We start from the raw sequence: 15,912 nt of genomic DNA on the forward strand, positions 1-15,912 counted from the left end.
TCGTGAAATTGTTCTTCATTTTGCTTCAAGACTTAAAAATCGCATTAAAGGAAAACATTTTGCAGGTGAGACTTTTACAGAAAATAACGAGACGTTCATGGCTAACGTATATCTAACATTGTGTGGCCTGAATGCTTGGGAATCCCCCAGAATGAGTTGCAAAGTGTTGCAGGGAAGCGTAACATCTTGGATTCCCCTCCAGTCTTGCAAAGTGGATGTATGGATGGTTATGAAAATGTTTCCTCCAAAACAGCCTTAAATTTGTTTTAAAGCTTGCGGGGGAAGATATCTTTCATGAGCTGCTGAAATATATATACACTGCTCAAAAAAATAAAGGGAATACTCAAATAACACATTCTAGATCTGAATGAATGAAATATTCTCATTGAATACTTTGTTCTGTACAAAGTTGAATGTGCTGACAACAAAATCACAAAAATCATCAATGGAAATCAAATTTATTAACCAATGGAGGCCTGGATTTGGAGCCACACACAAAATTAAAGTGAAATGTTCCCTTTATTTTTTGAGCAGTATATATTTTTATTGTTTTCTGGCCTGTGCAATATTGAGCAATATAGTCCTCTAAGCGCTTGATGGAAACGGGCACAAAAAAATCTACAAAAGAAATTCACACTTGTGCAGAAATAACAGATTTTTAATATACAATATAATTATCTATGTTATAATAATTATTATAATTAGCATACTATAATTTTTGTATTCCAATCCCACCACATAAAATAAACAAGTCACTTATCACTTCCGGTTTGACGTCTACGTCGGGGGAGGTGGCTTCTACTTTGACGCAAGGACGTGGACAGGAACAATAATGGAGCTCGCCGCCCTTTGTGGGCCAGTGTTGCAGAGGTTGTAATGTGTGAATACTGTAAGGAATAACAATGCCCGTCCAGAGCCTGCCAGTCCGGGATGGGTCCTTTCATTTCCGTCTGCTCCAGCAGTATTTGATCCTCCTGAAAAAATACCCGATCCTCACGAAATCTGTAACCAGGTCGGTTTCTGTGCTCCTAAACTGGCAGCTGTCCTTGTTTCCAGCTGTTTAAAAGTTCATTAGTAATGTTTACTGACTAACGGAGGGAATGGTTGTCGTTTCGTTTCATTATGCAGTTTTATAAGTCAGATTATTTATGGCTGCTGCTGTTCCTGACCTCTTTGTTTGCACTGAGCACACTCTGGTATTAGCCAATCAGTATCTGCCATGAAAACCTCCTACTTAGAAGTTACACAGTTTTTTTTTTTTTTTTTACTGCTTGTTGCACATTGACAGGAGAGTGTGATCTGTCTGTTCTTCATTCTTCCAGTGGGATCCTGTCCGCTTTAGGAAATCTACTTTCACAGTACTTGGAAGGCAGAAAAAAGGCCAAAAGTGGACGTCCAGCTGAGGAGATCGATGTGGCTGGAGCCACACGATATGCCATCTTTGGGTGAGACGAAGCAGAATACGAGAACAATGAGGGTGCATGGCACTCCAATAATATACCCATTCACCTTCTTTTACAAAATTACAATACAAGCACAATTTTAAATGTACTTTTTTTTTTTGCAGATTTTAAGGGATTGACCAACATATGTGGGATGCGATGCATGGTGTTATTCAGAATGTTGCAATCCAAACCATGTTGCAGCTCTGGCTGCATGTTAAAGGTCATTGTTCTGCTGGAGGGCAAACCTCCACCCCAGTCTCAAGTCATCAGGAGGTTTTCTTCCAGCATTGCCCTTGACGTAGCTCCATCCATCTTTCCACCAACTCATCTGACCAGAGCACCTTCATTCACATGTTTGCTGTAGACTTTTAAAAGGCTGCCGTCAAGAAGTCCTACTTCTTGTCCCCCTACCATAAAGGCCAAATTTCATTCATTGCTGATAAGTGCACTGTTGACACATCCTCCCACCTGAGCTGTGGTTCTCCTCTACAGCTACAGTGGCTCTGCCACGTGCCTGTTTGCGGCTTCTCCTAAATCTACTGCAAAGTGGTGTCTTTGCAGTAGATTTGCAGTGGCCTCGTTCTGTTCTCCATGATGGATTGAACAGACCTCTGTGAGATGTTGTAAACTTCAGGATATTGTTTTATAACCTGACTCCGCATTAAACTTCTGCGCAACTTATTTATGGGTGTCACTGTAGGTGGGGTATGAAACCCGGCAACGTACTTTAAGGCCATGCGTCACCTTCATTTCCACTAGCTGCTACATTGTGTTGATCGTTCACTCAAAATGTAAATAAAAGACTATATTATGGTTTGTGATTCCAATATGTCAAATTGGCAAAAAGTTTGAAGAGTAATCACTTCCTCGTAGGCGCTGAGCATATAAATCCGTTAACTCTTGGTAAATACACTGAGTTTTGTGTTTGTTACTGGTTTATTTATTTTTTTCCTCTTGTAGGTTGATTATCACTGGGCCAGTGAGCCACATCTTTTACCAGCTGATGGAGGTGTGGATGCCAACCACTGACCCGCTCTGCATCGTCAAACGACTGCTACTGGACCGACTCATCTTTGCTCCCGGCTTCCTGCTCCTTTTCTACCTTGTTATGAACATCCTGGAGGTGATTTCTTTTCGATCTCCTCAAAAGTGTCTATCAAATATATTAATGTGCTGCTTTCAGTAGAATATAGCTGTATTTTGTGATGGTCTGATCAGGTTTTTCCCAGCTAAAAACAGATTCCTGGTTTTGTTTTGCTAATCAGAGACAAAAGAAGCTTGTGTGAATTCCTGTGTCTGGGCCAGTTCTCATTTACATAATGGCTGGAATACTGAAATCCAAAATGTAATTAAAAATATGTGCTTTTGTATTCAAGCCCTCTTTACTGTAACTCAGAACATGAACCAAATATGAATGAGTATCATGCAGCTGATTTTCATTATTTTATTTCCTGATGCTGGACTCTGTGTCTTGTCAAATTCTAGACTCCAGTTTCTACATAAACTCAATTTAAAAAACATAATATCACTTTTATATACTGATAAACATATTTTGATGTGTAATATAAGCATAGAAGTGCATTAATTGCACATTAAATATACTTTACAGAAAATAAGTGTTTCCATGTTCCTCAGGCTAAAGGCTGGGACGATTTCCAGAAGAAGATGAGAAAAAGTTACTGGACTGCTCTGAAGATGAACTGGAAAGTCTGGACTCCTTTCACATTTATAAACATAAACTTTGTGCCTGTTCAGGTACGCTCCATCACTGACATCCTGTTATGTTGAGAATTAGGAGGAACCTCACACTGACTTCCTCTGTGACGTTTTCACCCTCTCCTCTCTTGACGTTTCAGTTTCGAGTGCTCTTCGCCAACATGATTGCCTTATTCTGGTATGCCTACCTTGCCACTGTGAGGAAATGATGCTTCTTTGAGGACTAACAAGATGCAACCAGCTTCCATATATGGCTGAAGATTCTTTACATGAAGCTGCACCGCTGATTACTGGGATACTGCTTTAAAACGCTAGAATTAAAAGAATAAAAGAGTATTTTTATGCTTTGTTTCACAGGGACCTGTATAAAAAAAAACTCCAGAAAGTTTAAAATTCTGACATTTTTTACATAAGCTGAGATAAAGAGTTTTTTTTTTTTTTTTGTTACCTTAATGAGCTTTACCTACTGATCTGAACAAACGCAGAAATAAAATACAAAAGAGACATGCCATTTGTCATGACTGACTTTTATTATTATTGTACTACATAATACATTAAAATTACACTTGTTTAAATACAAAAAAAAAAAAAAAAAACTGGAATGTGTTCTTCATGTTGACAGCGTCCTCAGCCTCCTCTCAGACGCAGAGTCAGGAAGATGGTGCTGTGCTCCCTCACGTTGTAGTCAGATAACAGATTTCCAGACTGCATCTCCCGGCCCTCGTGGATCAGCCTCTGCTGGTTCGCAGGAACCCCCTCTCTTTTCTCCACTCTCTTCCTGAAGCCCTCCACCGTCTCGTCGGGTGCGACATCGTAGGTGCTGTTCGTCCCCTTCTCGTTTTTCAGGAACACCTGGAAGGTGGACGGCTGGGTGATCAGCAGAGACACCTGGGAGCCCGGCCCAATGCTGTAGGAGCTGAGCGGCTTGGAGTCGTCGTTCAGAGGCGTGCTCGACCCGTTCGTGAAGATCAGCCTCTGCCTCGCAGCGGGAACCCCCAGCTCCTGCTGGATGCGCATCTTCAGAGAGCCCACCGTGTCCTGCGGGTTTACTTTCAGCGTGCGGGTATTCCCGTTCAGCATTTTGATGATTATATCCATTATTAAACTGGTTCTGAAAAATAGTTTAAAAGTTTTCATCACTTTTACAAGATGACAGTATTCAGAGATAAGATCATAAACGTGTTGATTAGGAAGAGCAACTTACCTTTCAATGGATTTCTAATGATAATAATAATAATAAAAATGCCCTTCTAGCTTCAGATACCCAATAATCGTTGATCCTCAGCGGTTGTGCTCTGGTGTTGGTCAGCTGTGTTTATATACAGACCGAGTCAGCCGGTCTGTGACCCTCCCACTGCACTTAAGATTCGTTTTCCCTCCCTGTCTTTAAGTTTCGGTTTCTGTTCTCCAAACATGAGTTTGCTGAATTGTTTTTCGTGACGCTGTGTCACGGCGTTCCCCGCATACCTGCACACAGGTGAGGTGGAGGAACGGCTGGGCTTCCCCCGCTTACCTGATGATGGGTGGAGGAGGGAAACAAAAACAGGACAAGAAGTCAGATGGCGGCGAATCAACAGATGAAGTGAATGTGAGGTCCGTTACGGCTGAAACAAAACAGAAAATGAAAAGATCCGCCTGTGTGGCTCATGATCAAATGAGTAGGATTATATAATAAGAATAAAATAGACTTTATTGATCCCCAAGGGAAATTGGGGATTTTCCTTGGGAATCCCCAAGGAAAAATAGATTTTTTGAGGGAGCATTGTAAAGCCTAATGGCTACTGGCAGAAATGATTTTCTGTGGTGCACTTTGGCAAAATGAGTCTCTGGCTGATGGTGCTCCTGTATCCGGCCCGCGACGTCATGAAGTGGATGAGACTCGTTGTCCAACATGACCCTCATCCTGGACAGGATCCTTCTCTCTGGCACCGCTGTCAGAGAGTCCAGCTCCACTCCAACGACGTCGCTGGCCTCGCAGGTCAGTCTGTTCAGCCTGCTGGTGTCCTCCACCTTAAGCTGTACAACACAGCATGCAGGATGGCACTGACCACCACAGAGTCATAAAACAACCAGAGCAAAGTCCAGCAGATGTTGAAGGATCTCAGGCGCCACAGAAAGTAGAGGCGACTCTGGCCCTTCCTGTAAGCAGGGTCATTGTTCTTGACCCAGTCCAGTTTATTGTCAATGTGGAGTCCCAGATGTTATACAATAAACGACCCCATAAGTTAAAAACAACAGTATGCATACATGTGAATGGTCTCATTCAAAGCGTTCTTTATTTTAGGAATTTGGAGCCTTTAGAGTTCTAATTGTTTTGTATGCTCTAGATCATCAAACAAATAAGATCAAAGTCAACCCAAATCAATATAAAATACAGTTTTCAAATGATTTCATTTATTAAAAGCAAAAACAAAAGTAATCCAAACCAGTCTATGTGGAAAAAGTAATTATGCAACCAATAACTCTTGGTAGCAACAGCTGTACCCAGGTGAACCAGCACCTGCAGACGACACGGGTCCCCAAATCATCACTGACCTCAAGCATGACTCTGTCTCTCCACTCTTCCACCAGACTATGGGGGCTTGATTTGAAAATGAAATTGTAAATATATTTTCATCTGAATAGACTTTGGTCCTCTGAGCAACACCCGAGGTCAGACATAACCTGGAGCCGCGCTTGACTTGTCAAAGAATGAGTCACGATGCCATGTAGAGGCTCTAGAGGCCCTGGCCTCAGCTGCAGTCCACTCCTGGGTAGACTTTGTTTAAAAACCTTTCCCAGAATGAAGTTAGCCAAATGAAAAGATGTTGTGCTACCAACATCTGATGATGGCAAAGAATGATTTGTATTTTCATTATTGAGCACCTATGAAGTATCTGTGGACCCCTGGAAAACTCCTCGGACCCCCACTAGTCTCTCGGAAAATGTCTGAATTTTTTAAAGCAACTGATGAGCAACACATGGAGATTTTACATGAAGTCGCTTTTCTGTTTAACAAGTTTAAATAGATCAAAACAACTGAAGTATTTTTTTTTATGCTTCACTTGCAGAGACAAAACTTGAGAAGGTTTCAAATTAGGACATTCTTTACAAAAGCGAGGTTTGAGGTATGTTTTATTTATTTCAAACAGACAATAAAAAGTAAAACCAGAAAATAGGAATGAGACAAATATGTCAATTTACATGGAATTTTGCACAATTTATTTTGAACAGGAACAATTAGAAGATAAAATATATTATGACTTCCTCTCATACAGTCACTTAAGTCTCCCCACACCATTCCATAGATCTGCCAAACACAATGATATACAAAAACTGTTTTTGGTTGTTCTGATACATTGTTTTTTCAAAGTTTCCTTCTCCTCTTAAATTCTAAAGCCCCTATTTTGTCACAAAACATTTTTTGAATATTGTGTGGACGTTGATGGTTTCTTGCTTTGAACATAAATTTTACAGTTTGGAATTTCACAAATTTCCAGAATTTCAGTACTAATTAATAATGATAATAACATCTAAAAAGCTATACTTACTGATTGGTACAAAGGTAGAAATAAAACTTGTCCCAACTGACCCTTATTCATGCTCCTTGATAACATATTATAATTTCACTTACTTCTGTAACATAATTGTTTACTGTATCTGTACAGAAAATGGATTTTGATTGTTGTATCATAAAAGTGCCTAAACAAATAAATAAAAACTGGAATGTGTTCTTCATGTTGACAGCGTCCTCAGCCTCCTCTCAGACGCAGAGTCAAGTAGATGGTGCTGTGCTCCCTCACGTTGTAGTCAGACAGTTTTCCAGACTGCATCTCCCGGCCCTCGTGGATCAGCCTCTGCTGGTTCGCAGGAACCCCCTCTCTTTTCTCCACTTTCTTCCTGAAGCCCTCCACCGTCTCGTCGGGTGTGACATCGTAGGTGCTGTTCTTCCCCTTGTCGTTTATCAGGAACACCTGGAAGGTGGACGGCTGGGTGATCAGCAGAGACACCTGGGAGCCCGGCCCAATGCTGTAGGAGCTCAGGGTCCTGGAGTCGTCGTTCAGAGGCGTGCTCGACCCGTTCTTGAAGATCAGCTTCTGGCTCGCAGCGGGAACCCCCAGCTCCTGCTGGATGCGCATCTTCAGAGAGCCCACCGTGTCCTGCGGGTTTACTTTCAGCGTGCGGGTCGTCCCGTTCAGCGTTTTGATGACTATGTCCATGACTGAACTGATCTGAAAGATAATTTATAAACATTTCATCATGACAATAATCAGAGGTGAGCTCATGGATGCATTCATTAGGAGATTAACTTACCTTACGATTAGCTTCTAAAGAAAAAAAAAATCTCCTTCAGGTTTCAAATGTCCAGTAACTGTTGATCCTCGGGTGTTTTGCTCCTCTGAGTTTGAACAGCTGTGTTTATATACAGACTGGACCTGCCCACTTCATTTAAGATTCGTTTTCCCTCTAATATTTTGGTTTCTATTCTCTAAAGCAACACGCCTGTTCAAATGTTTTTCATGACGTTTCCTGGATACCTGCCAACAGGTGAGGTGGAGGAATAGCCGAGTTTTACAGCTTACCTGGTAATGAGAGGAGGGAAACGAAAACAGGACGATAAGCAATCAGATGAAATAAATGCAAAGTCCGGCTTAAAGCTGAAGCAGAACAGAAACTGAAAAAGCCCAGACTGTTTAGTGGCCCATTTTGTTTATTATTAGGAATAAAACACAACTAATATAGGCAATAATCATTAGATAATAAACAACTAGTTAGATCATAACCTAAGATCAATAGTATGAATATGTCTTATCAAAAACATGATTTAGTTTAGGAATTTAAAAATTGGAACTCAAAAATATGTTTGAAATTTCTTTCAGATTTCTTTTGTTTTTTGATTTTCACACAATTTGTGCTTCAATTAACAGATATCCAAGATAACCCGAGTTAATACAAAATGCAGTTTACAAGTTATGATTTCATTTACTGAGAGAGAAAAGCAATGCAAACCAGTTTATGTGAAGAAATTATGAAATACACTTACCGGTAACCCTCAGACTCTGTGATTCTCCACTAAGTCCAGTTGCAGTTCACTCTCGGGTGGGCTTAGATTCAAAATCTTCCCAAGGACAGTTAGCCAAACAAACATGTTTTCCTTCCACAGAACTTTCTGTAAATACTAAGCTCCTCTCTACAGCCAGCTTCTTTAGCAGGAAGTGTTACCATTCTTAAAGAGTTGAGACGGCAGCCTTTCCCATGACTGTGCAGATCACGATGTTCCACCTCTATATTACAATTCCTTTATCAACAAATTTTCACTGTAAACTGAAGTCATCAGTGTGAAATAAATTGTACTGCTTTGTTTTCTTAACATATTTCCAAGATGTTTTTTTGCATCAAATTATGCATTTTTCAATTGAAACTTAATGAATAAGTGGCCCAATGTTACATTACATGCTAAATGTAATGTAACATTACATTACATCCAAACCAATTTATGTGAAGAAATAATGAAATACTGTTACCGATAACCCTCAGTCTCATTTAAACATTTCTAGTTAAATTCTAATGTAAAATCTTGGTCTTGTGCACAACGTGAAAAGAAAAAAAACGTGACACAGATTTTAAATTTCTATTCCTTTAATGCAAAATCAATATTTACAGGCATATTTATAAGAGCTTCAAACAATTGAAGAATCTTAGGTCAGATTTTGATGAAAATGTTATGTAAAATATGACAACCAACATAAGAAAACATAACATATATTCACTGTGCGATGTACTATCTGTCCTGTCATGACTTTGCATCCTCACAGCTGGAGGATGCAAAGTCATGCACCCTGCATTACTTTGAAGTTGACGTCAATATGTGACGCCAACTTCATGTGAAATGATACTGAAACCCGAACATGTTGGTCAACAACAGGAAAATAGCAATTTTAGCAGAAGTTGAGCCAATAAAATCAGCTGCACATCTCCCAGTTTCTCCCATATTGTTTATGGCTGCAGATAAACTGCAGTAAAGACAATTATGAACGTCTGCCATGCAGTTTCAACCAAGACATGTGACTGAGGAGCGTAAGGCAGACACGTACAATTTTCTATATAAAAAAAAGCAATAAATTATTCACAATCAAGTCATCAGAATTCCGAGTGTCTGAGGATGGCAGCCCTCTCCTCCCTTTTAGGGAGAGGAATGTTTCCTGGTTAAAAGAAAAAGAAAAAATCATCACGAATCTGCACTTTCAGACCTAAATATCTTCAAGAAGAATACAGATGCTGGCCAATAAATCATACCTGGTGGTGCAACAAAATATTCTTCCACTGTGTCTTTTGCAAGCTTAAGCAGCTCCTCTGCGCAGTCACCCTCTGTCACTGTGTCGTCCCTCAGATATAAAGCCCTGAGTGGATCAAGCAAAACCACATTTAGCAACAAAACAGCAATAAGTTACTTTTCTATCAGGTCCAGCTGTTATTCACAGCTATCTGCGCAGCACCTGTCCTCCAGAACCGAATCCATCGGCTCGACCCCAGACGTGTCAACAACGTGAAGCAGATCAGCGAAACGAATGGCTTTCTCCAGGCACTCCAGCCCCTGCTTGGTCCGGAAATCCACCAAGGCCAGCCGCTCCAGCTTGTCCACCAGGTCAGCAGGGATCTTGGTGGGCTGCAACATTAATACTGTATGAAGTGATGTATGACCACTCTTCTCCAAAATACTATTTTGAGTAAAATCAAACATGGATCTGCAGCTTGATCCATGTTGTAAAATGCTTAAATTAAGCATTTTTATCTACTAATTGTGGGCCTCATACATGATCATTAATTACCTTCAGAATTTGTGTAGTGTCTATTAAATACAAAGAGACTTTAACTGGTATAATATGTGTGTTTTTGTGCTGCTCAAAGTCTCAGTCTATAGAATAGCATCTTCACACAAAAACAAAGACAGTTTGCCAGGTATGATTTTGATTTAAAACCAAGAAAAGAGAGAAACCCCTGAACAAAACTTGAAATGTGTTGAGTAAGGAATGCCTCTGAGCACAAGAAGAGGTCTAAGCGAAACAAATACGATTTCAAGTATAGTTGGATATGTATTTGGTCTACTTGTCTTGTACAGCTTTGTGAATTTGCGTTATACATTTAAACTGAACTAAGTCTGTTTTCTTCTCACTTGCTAGGCTTGTTTGTTTTAATTAGACAATTGGGACGACTTTATTGGACGAAATATGGACGCCTTATATGAGCCTGTGTCCTTTGATGCACATTTCCCGAAATGCAACAATTGCCACTTTGTCGGTACGTACAAAATTCTTAACAGATCACCGTTTTTTTTTTTTTCCATAGCTCATTACACAAAACCCAGACTTCTTTAATTTATTTCACTAGGATTTTATGTGGCAGACCAACACAAAATCATTATTGTGAAGTGCGAAGAAAACGATGCAAAAATCCTGAAATACTTTTTACAAAACAAAAAATTGTCTGCTGTCTCAACACTTTACAGAACCATATTTTGCTGCAGTTGCAGCTGCAAGTCTTTAAAGGAATGTCCCTACAAATTTAGTGCATCTGGAAAATGAACATTTTCTCTCTTCCTTCTTTGCAAAATACCAGCAATTTCAGTACAAAGACATTGTCAAGTCTATTCAAGGCTTTTCTTTTCGCCAGTCAAACGTCTGGCACACATCAGATTTTCATTTGTAAAATAGAAGATAGAGTAGAGATTTCCTCTGCTTCACAATTATTCATTACCTTGTGCTCATCCTACTTGGTTATTGTCCCAAATGGAAAACTTGCTGTGTTGGCCTATCAAATAAATCCCAATGTGTGACAAAATGTTTCTCAAGGCACTGTAAATGTCCTCCATGTGACAGAACCAGATACAGAGCATGACCTTCTGAACTTCAGGGTCAGTTTATAAGGGTTGTTCTGTGTTTACATGCATGCAGCCATGAGGATGTTACCTGAGGAAGCTGCTCTTCTGGTACAGGCTCCCATGTTGGCACTTTTGGGACCTGTAAGATAACCAGAGATCCTTAGTAAATAAAAAAAATGTTGTAGAATCTTTATTATGCTACATTTGCCTTACCTTTGGGTTATGTTGGTGGGAGCTGAGCGGTCTTAAGATTTGGCTTTGCAGACTTATGAGGCTGCATCTCTTAGTTATGGAGTAAACATTGTTTGCCAACAGGTTACATGGCGAACCAAGGATTTCCAGGGAAACGACACGAAGCGTTTGAAATGCCAACATCTTTGTCATATTTACTCAATCACTTCTGCATGTGATCTAAGCGAAAACCGCCACATTTTCTTTCTCCTCTTCTTCACTAAGGTCAGCGCCACATACCTTGTAGCTCTGCTAACAACATGCTAAAGAAGGAGGAAGTAAAACAGAAGCTAAACTGCACGTATTTCCGTTTCGCTGAAACAGGAAATCCGATTTATTTATTTCTTTTAAATACATATTGTGTAGATGTCTTTCACAATAAAGACTGTGTTTATATAGTCGAGGTGTTGTTTCTCAAAGTACTAAAAAAGAGGATTTTAAAGATACTAATCCGCTTGAGCTGAAATTGCAGCGATGCTGTCGACAGTTTACCGTTAACGGTCGCTGACAGTCCGTGTTAACATTGACCTGCGTAGCAATTTGAAATGTAAGGACAAGAGCTATAAACAAATCTACATTTAGTATTTTAATTAAAATTTAAATGATAGCATCGTTGACACCTGGAAGGTAGGATTTTGAAATTGAGTGACGACGTATTAATGGACAAGAGCGCCCGGATAGCTCAGTCGGTAGAGCATCAGACTTTTAATCTGAGGGTCCAGGGTTCAAGTCCCTGTTCGGGCGTGTTTTTTCTCTTCTAAGACAGAAACTGCTTATTCGCTTGGTATTTATTGTCCAGGAACAATTGACGTCGGTGAGACATCGTTTCTTACCATTTACATTGCAAGAATCGTAAGAAACCATTTCTTACAATAGACACTTCCTGCAGTGGCATCAAACTGCAGCTCTGGAGGGCTGGCATTCTGCAACTTTTTGATGTGTGCTTGGTTTAACACGCTTCATTAAAAATATTTAGATAATTAGCAGAACTCTGAACTTAACTGCATGCTAAGGAGGTATTTTAACAATTTGATAGAGGTGTGATGAACCAGGAACACATCTAAAAGTTGCAAGACAAAGCTGAGTACTGTATTGGATTTTGACACCTGTTTTTAAAAAACTTTTGGATATTTATTTAACAAAGCTCTATGATAGATTAAGAGTAAGAATAAACTCCCATCGTATTTCTAAATCAAAAACAGACAGAAACAATAAATATTACTATTAATAAATCTAAACATTATTTCTGCCATTTCAAACTGAATTTCTCTTAAATTTCTAATTTGTTCATAATGATATCAATCCATTCATTGTCTATAGGAGCTGGTGAGAGTGGGGGTCACTGTGAACAGGTCACCAGTCCATCATAAGGCTTCATATTGACCTTTAATTATGTGGCCCCGTCTCAAACTACAATTTAAGAATAGTAACTTATTCTAAGATATTGAACACTCCTTTAAATGTGTGGACCTTTAAAGGAGGTAGTTTCAGTTTGCATAAAACATTTAGTAAAACAGACATAACAATGTGATTTGGAAAAATAATTATTCCATTTTTATTTTTTATTATAAGAACATAGACCATTCAATATATATGTGTATATATATGTTAAGTGCTGTGGAATCTGATTGTTTTATAGTGCACATTTAAAACTGGCCACAAAATAAAAATATCAGCTTTACAAACAAAGCAGCATCCAGAAAAGAAAACTAACTAACTAAAGAAGTACTTTGGCTTAAGAATGTTACAATAAATGAATAAAAAAGTTCATCTGAAAGCACTTGGAATCCACAAAGAAGTACTAATAATAAATGCAAATAAACCTACTACATTCATTAAAACAACAAGTGTTTGAAGTTTTAGGCTATGTATGACAGGCATAGACTTGCATGAACCATTAGGAACTGGAATATAAATATGTCAAAAAAAATAAATAAAGTAATTGCTACTCATATCACCAAAGCAAATGTCGTTTCTTGCAGCAATGAATCTGAATAAAGTGGAACAGCAGTTGTTTCTAGGTTAGGGTGACTAAATACGACCGCAGCCTCGTCTGTCTTTTCTGTTTAAGGAGGAAGTTAAGGTCTGATTGAACAAGCAGGCACCAGACAATGCAAGACAGTACAGAAAACAAAAGTAAGTAACTCACTCGATTGACAAAATAAGCAGAAGATCACGGAACAATGCAAAACAATTCACAAGGATTGTGAAATTAGGCTCGTCTTTTCATGTACACGCCTGTGTGAATTTCTGCCCACAGACTCGTTAGTCATCAAAGTATCGGGTTAAGGGTTCACAACATATTCTGAACACAATTTTCTGAGGACACAACAAATACAAAAATAAACAAACCGGCAGAAAACGCAGTTTTAGGACACTTAAAACACTACATTTTCCTTTAACACTGACTTGCAAAAGTACTAAAACCCCTTTGAACTTCAAATTCAATGCATTTTATTGAGTTTTTAAACGTTAGACCAACATAAAGTCCTGCGTAATTTTGAAAGTAAAGAAAATAATGAACAGTGTGGATTTATATTCAGCCTCGCAGAATCTGTGGAACCAGATTTTGCTACAGTTACTGCTGCAACATCTGGTGAGCCGCTCAGTATTCTGCTTCATGTTGATTCCTGCGACTCCTTTAAAGTTACTCTTGTCTCTGATTAATGCTCCTCTTGTTAATTTAAGTGGACGTCACACACACACACACACACACACACACACACACACACACCCCCACACACACACACACACACACACACACACACACACGATCAAAGCTTAGGATATTGTTTTACGACACAATCCTGCTGTAAATTTCTCCGCAGCTGTTGGTTGTGTTTTTAGGTCTGTTGCGATGCTGCTTATTCACTTTTTATTTGCAATAAACCTTGACAAATGTCTGATTTTCCTTTCACTACAACATCATGTGCTACTTTCCATTGGTCCATCAGATAAAATTTAAATAAAATACGTTAAAGTTTGCAGTGGAATGCGACAACAATGTTCAGGGGTGTGAATACTTTAGCAAGGCACTGTAAGCTAATTACACAAAGTTTAAAGCAACAAGTTGGATTTCTGGCTACCAGACAGATTCTTAAATCAATTAATGAGGTTAATGTTTAAATGTTTGCATCTAAATAACATTAAAAAAAACTTACCTATAATCTTATTTTGTTAAGGGATGACTTGTAATTTGTTTTGGGGTTTTTTTTTTAATAGTTGGCTATTAAAACAATTCATAGAGCAGTATCACAATCTATTATTCTCATAAATATAGTCTCTGAATTCAGCTTTACGTTTTGGCATGAAATGTGCAACTAGAACATCTTTATCCTAAAATATTAAGTGCACTCGGATCGACAAAGTTCTCATAGTGCCGACAGGACAAACACCACAGAGGACAGTCCGCAAGGCTCATAGCAGCAACCTGTGAATGTAAAGGCCTTGTGTAGATTGTATGAATTCATGTGTGTTACACTGTTGTGCTACTACAGCCGACTCTTCTTTACATGGAAGGAAAGGAGGACGAGAGCAACAATCACTTGTTTTCTATCAGCATCTGCACTTTGCACACCAGATCTCTGGCCAGGGTCAAAATCTGCTTGATGTTGTGATGCTCAGCCATTTCTGAAAGACAAAGAGTGGAACATCAAAGCTTTGCATAACCACTGATTAACCACAATCAAAGGCTTTTCCCTCACTGTCTCACTCTCAAGATTTTAGTTGGTTTAATAGAGCAGAGCGTGTTCTGGATAAATGTTTTGCATGAGTGTGTAGTTGGATTACACACACAGTGGGATGAATTACACCAATGAGTCACTGTGTAGTTACACCGATCTGTTGATAAAACTAAAGTTTCACTGAAAATCTGATGGTTCAACCTCTGCACAAACTGCTCCATGTCTCAGAGATTCAAATTGCTGACTGTTTTCCTGTTTGGTAAATCAACTCAGCTAATCAAACACCATCAGCAGCATCATGATTTTCATCAGCAAGCAGAATGGAAACAAACTGAGCCTCGACAGTAACAAGGTGAGAAATGCGGATGAGACTCTTAAATGTGTTGTGAGTCGTCTTACTGTCTGGGCAAGTCAATCTAAGCCTCATTTGGATTTACACTGTGAAAAAAAACTATATTTCTTCTGTATTTCTATATATATAGTTTTCTATCTTTTTCTTTACTTGAGGCAGTGATATTTTTACATTATTAGAAAAAAAATGTATTAGAGAAGAGTAATGTTTTCAAAGGATGATTTTATCATCCAAACCAACCAAAGGCAAAAAAAGTAATTGCTCTCCTTGTTAAATCATGAATTAATGTTTGTTTTAAAAAGCAGAAAATCCAGAAGGTGAATAATAATTCATAAAACAAGCAAAATGAAGGTTTTAGTGTGACCTAGTCAAATTCCTGAATCAAATCTGACTGAGATGCTACAGCATGATCTTAAATGGGTCGTTTATGTTTAAAAAACCCTTCAATGGGGAGGAGTTGTAACAATTTAACTGGTCTGATTTGATGACCAAAGCCAAAGAAGCTGAGCTCAAACTTAAACTCTCAAAACCCCAAATTCACTACAAATGTATTTGGTTTTTGGTTCGTTTGCTTTACCTGCATGTTTGTTGTTTTCAACAAAGTTGACTGCCCTGCACAGGGCTAAG

At 38.9% G+C, this 15,912-nt stretch overlaps 5 protein-coding genes and 1 non-coding gene across 6 annotated transcripts in view; 2 read left to right on the forward strand and 4 right to left on the reverse strand.

Moving 5' to 3' along the window:
• Window positions 1-795: 795 nt before the first annotated feature.
• Window positions 796-3,667, forward strand: pxmp2 (peroxisomal membrane protein 2). Its single transcript, XM_014987834.2, has 5 exons — window positions 796-1,012; window positions 1,323-1,445; window positions 2,406-2,568; window positions 3,081-3,200; window positions 3,302-3,667. The coding sequence occupies exons 1-5, from the start codon at window positions 903-905 to the stop codon at window positions 3,368-3,370; spliced, it is 585 nt and encodes a 194-aa protein (XP_014843320.1). The 5' UTR covers window positions 796-902; the 3' UTR covers window positions 3,371-3,667.
• Window positions 3,668-3,672: 5 nt separating this feature from the next.
• Window positions 3,673-4,517, reverse strand: LOC106918254 (polyubiquitin-like). Its single transcript, XM_088008878.1, has 2 exons — window positions 4,366-4,517; window positions 3,673-4,272 (listed from the first exon to the last, which is right to left on the reverse strand). The coding sequence occupies exon 2, from the start codon at window positions 4,257-4,259 to the stop codon at window positions 3,789-3,791; it is 471 nt and encodes a 156-aa protein (XP_087865004.1). The 5' UTR covers window positions 4,260-4,272; window positions 4,366-4,517; the 3' UTR covers window positions 3,673-3,788.
• A 1,741-nt stretch (window positions 4,518-6,258) lies between these two features.
• LOC106918248 (polyubiquitin-like) lies at window positions 6,259-7,677 on the reverse strand. Its single transcript, XM_014987843.2, has 2 exons — window positions 7,455-7,677; window positions 6,259-7,372 (listed from the first exon to the last, which is right to left on the reverse strand). Exon 2 carries the CDS (start codon window positions 7,358-7,360, stop codon window positions 6,893-6,895), a length of 468 nt encoding a protein of 155 aa, XP_014843329.2. The 5' UTR covers window positions 7,361-7,372; window positions 7,455-7,677; the 3' UTR covers window positions 6,259-6,892.
• A 1,085-nt stretch (window positions 7,678-8,762) lies between these two features.
• Window positions 8,763-11,533, reverse strand: gatc (glutamyl-tRNA amidotransferase subunit C). Its single transcript, XM_014987866.2, has 5 exons — window positions 11,233-11,533; window positions 11,108-11,158; window positions 9,638-9,807; window positions 9,438-9,541; window positions 8,763-9,343 (listed from the first exon to the last, which is right to left on the reverse strand). Exons 1-5 carry the CDS (start codon window positions 11,401-11,403, stop codon window positions 9,282-9,284), a joined length of 558 nt encoding a protein of 185 aa, XP_014843352.1. The 5' UTR covers window positions 11,404-11,533; the 3' UTR covers window positions 8,763-9,281.
• A 388-nt stretch (window positions 11,534-11,921) lies between these two features.
• On the forward strand, window positions 11,922-11,994 carry trnak-uuu (transfer RNA lysine (anticodon UUU)). The gene has a single exon. It is a non-coding gene; the product is annotated as a tRNA-Lys (tRNA).
• Window positions 11,995-12,781: 787 nt separating this feature from the next.
• The window catches only part of sgsm1a (small G protein signaling modulator 1a), a 28,796-nt gene continuing 25,665 nt past the window's right edge, over window positions 12,782-15,912 (reverse strand). Inside the window, exon 25 of the mRNA XM_014987889.2 lies at window positions 12,782-14,880. Within this exon, the coding sequence (XP_014843375.2) occupies window positions 14,792-14,880 (89 nt within the window). The 3' untranslated portion in view covers window positions 12,782-14,791. The remainder of the gene's footprint in view (window positions 14,881-15,912) is intronic.

This window comes from Poecilia mexicana, unplaced genomic scaffold (assembly GCF_051168715.1).
Source record: "Poecilia mexicana isolate PSO_F unplaced genomic scaffold, ASM5116871v1 scaffold_9, whole genome shotgun sequence".
Classification (NCBI taxonomy): domain Eukaryota; kingdom Metazoa; phylum Chordata; class Actinopteri; order Cyprinodontiformes; family Poeciliidae; genus Poecilia; species Poecilia mexicana.

Excerpts from the sequence above, each read along its gene's own strand:
- LOC106918248 (XM_014987843.2), bottom strand. The coding sequence starts at position 7,360 with ATGGACATAGTCATCAAAACGCTGAACGGGACGACCCGCACGCTGAAA.
- pxmp2 (XM_014987834.2), top strand. The coding sequence starts at position 903 with ATGCCCGTCCAGAGCCTGCCAGTCCGGGATGGGTCCTTTCATTTCCGT. Across the intron at positions 1,446-2,405 it reads ACACGATATGCCATCTTTGG|GTTGATTATCACTGGGCCAG; the intron begins GTGAGACGAAGC and ends TTCCTCTTGTAG. Across the intron at positions 2,569-3,080 it reads TTGTTATGAACATCCTGGAG|GCTAAAGGCTGGGACGATTT; the intron begins GTGATTTCTTTT and ends CATGTTCCTCAG.
- gatc (XM_014987866.2), bottom strand. The coding sequence starts at position 11,403 with ATGACAAAGATGTTGGCATTTCAAACGCTTCGTGTCGTTTCCCTGGAA. Across the intron at positions 11,159-11,232 it reads CCCACCAACATAACCCAAAG|GTCCCAAAAGTGCCAACATG; the intron begins GTAAGGCAAATG and ends GTTATCTTACAG. Across the intron at positions 9,344-9,437 it reads ATATTTTGTTGCACCACCAG|GAAACATTCCTCTCCCTAAA; the intron begins GTATGATTTATT and ends TCTTTTAACCAG.
- LOC106918254 (XM_088008878.1), bottom strand. The coding sequence starts at position 4,259 with ATGGATATAATCATCAAAATGCTGAACGGGAATACCCGCACGCTGAAA.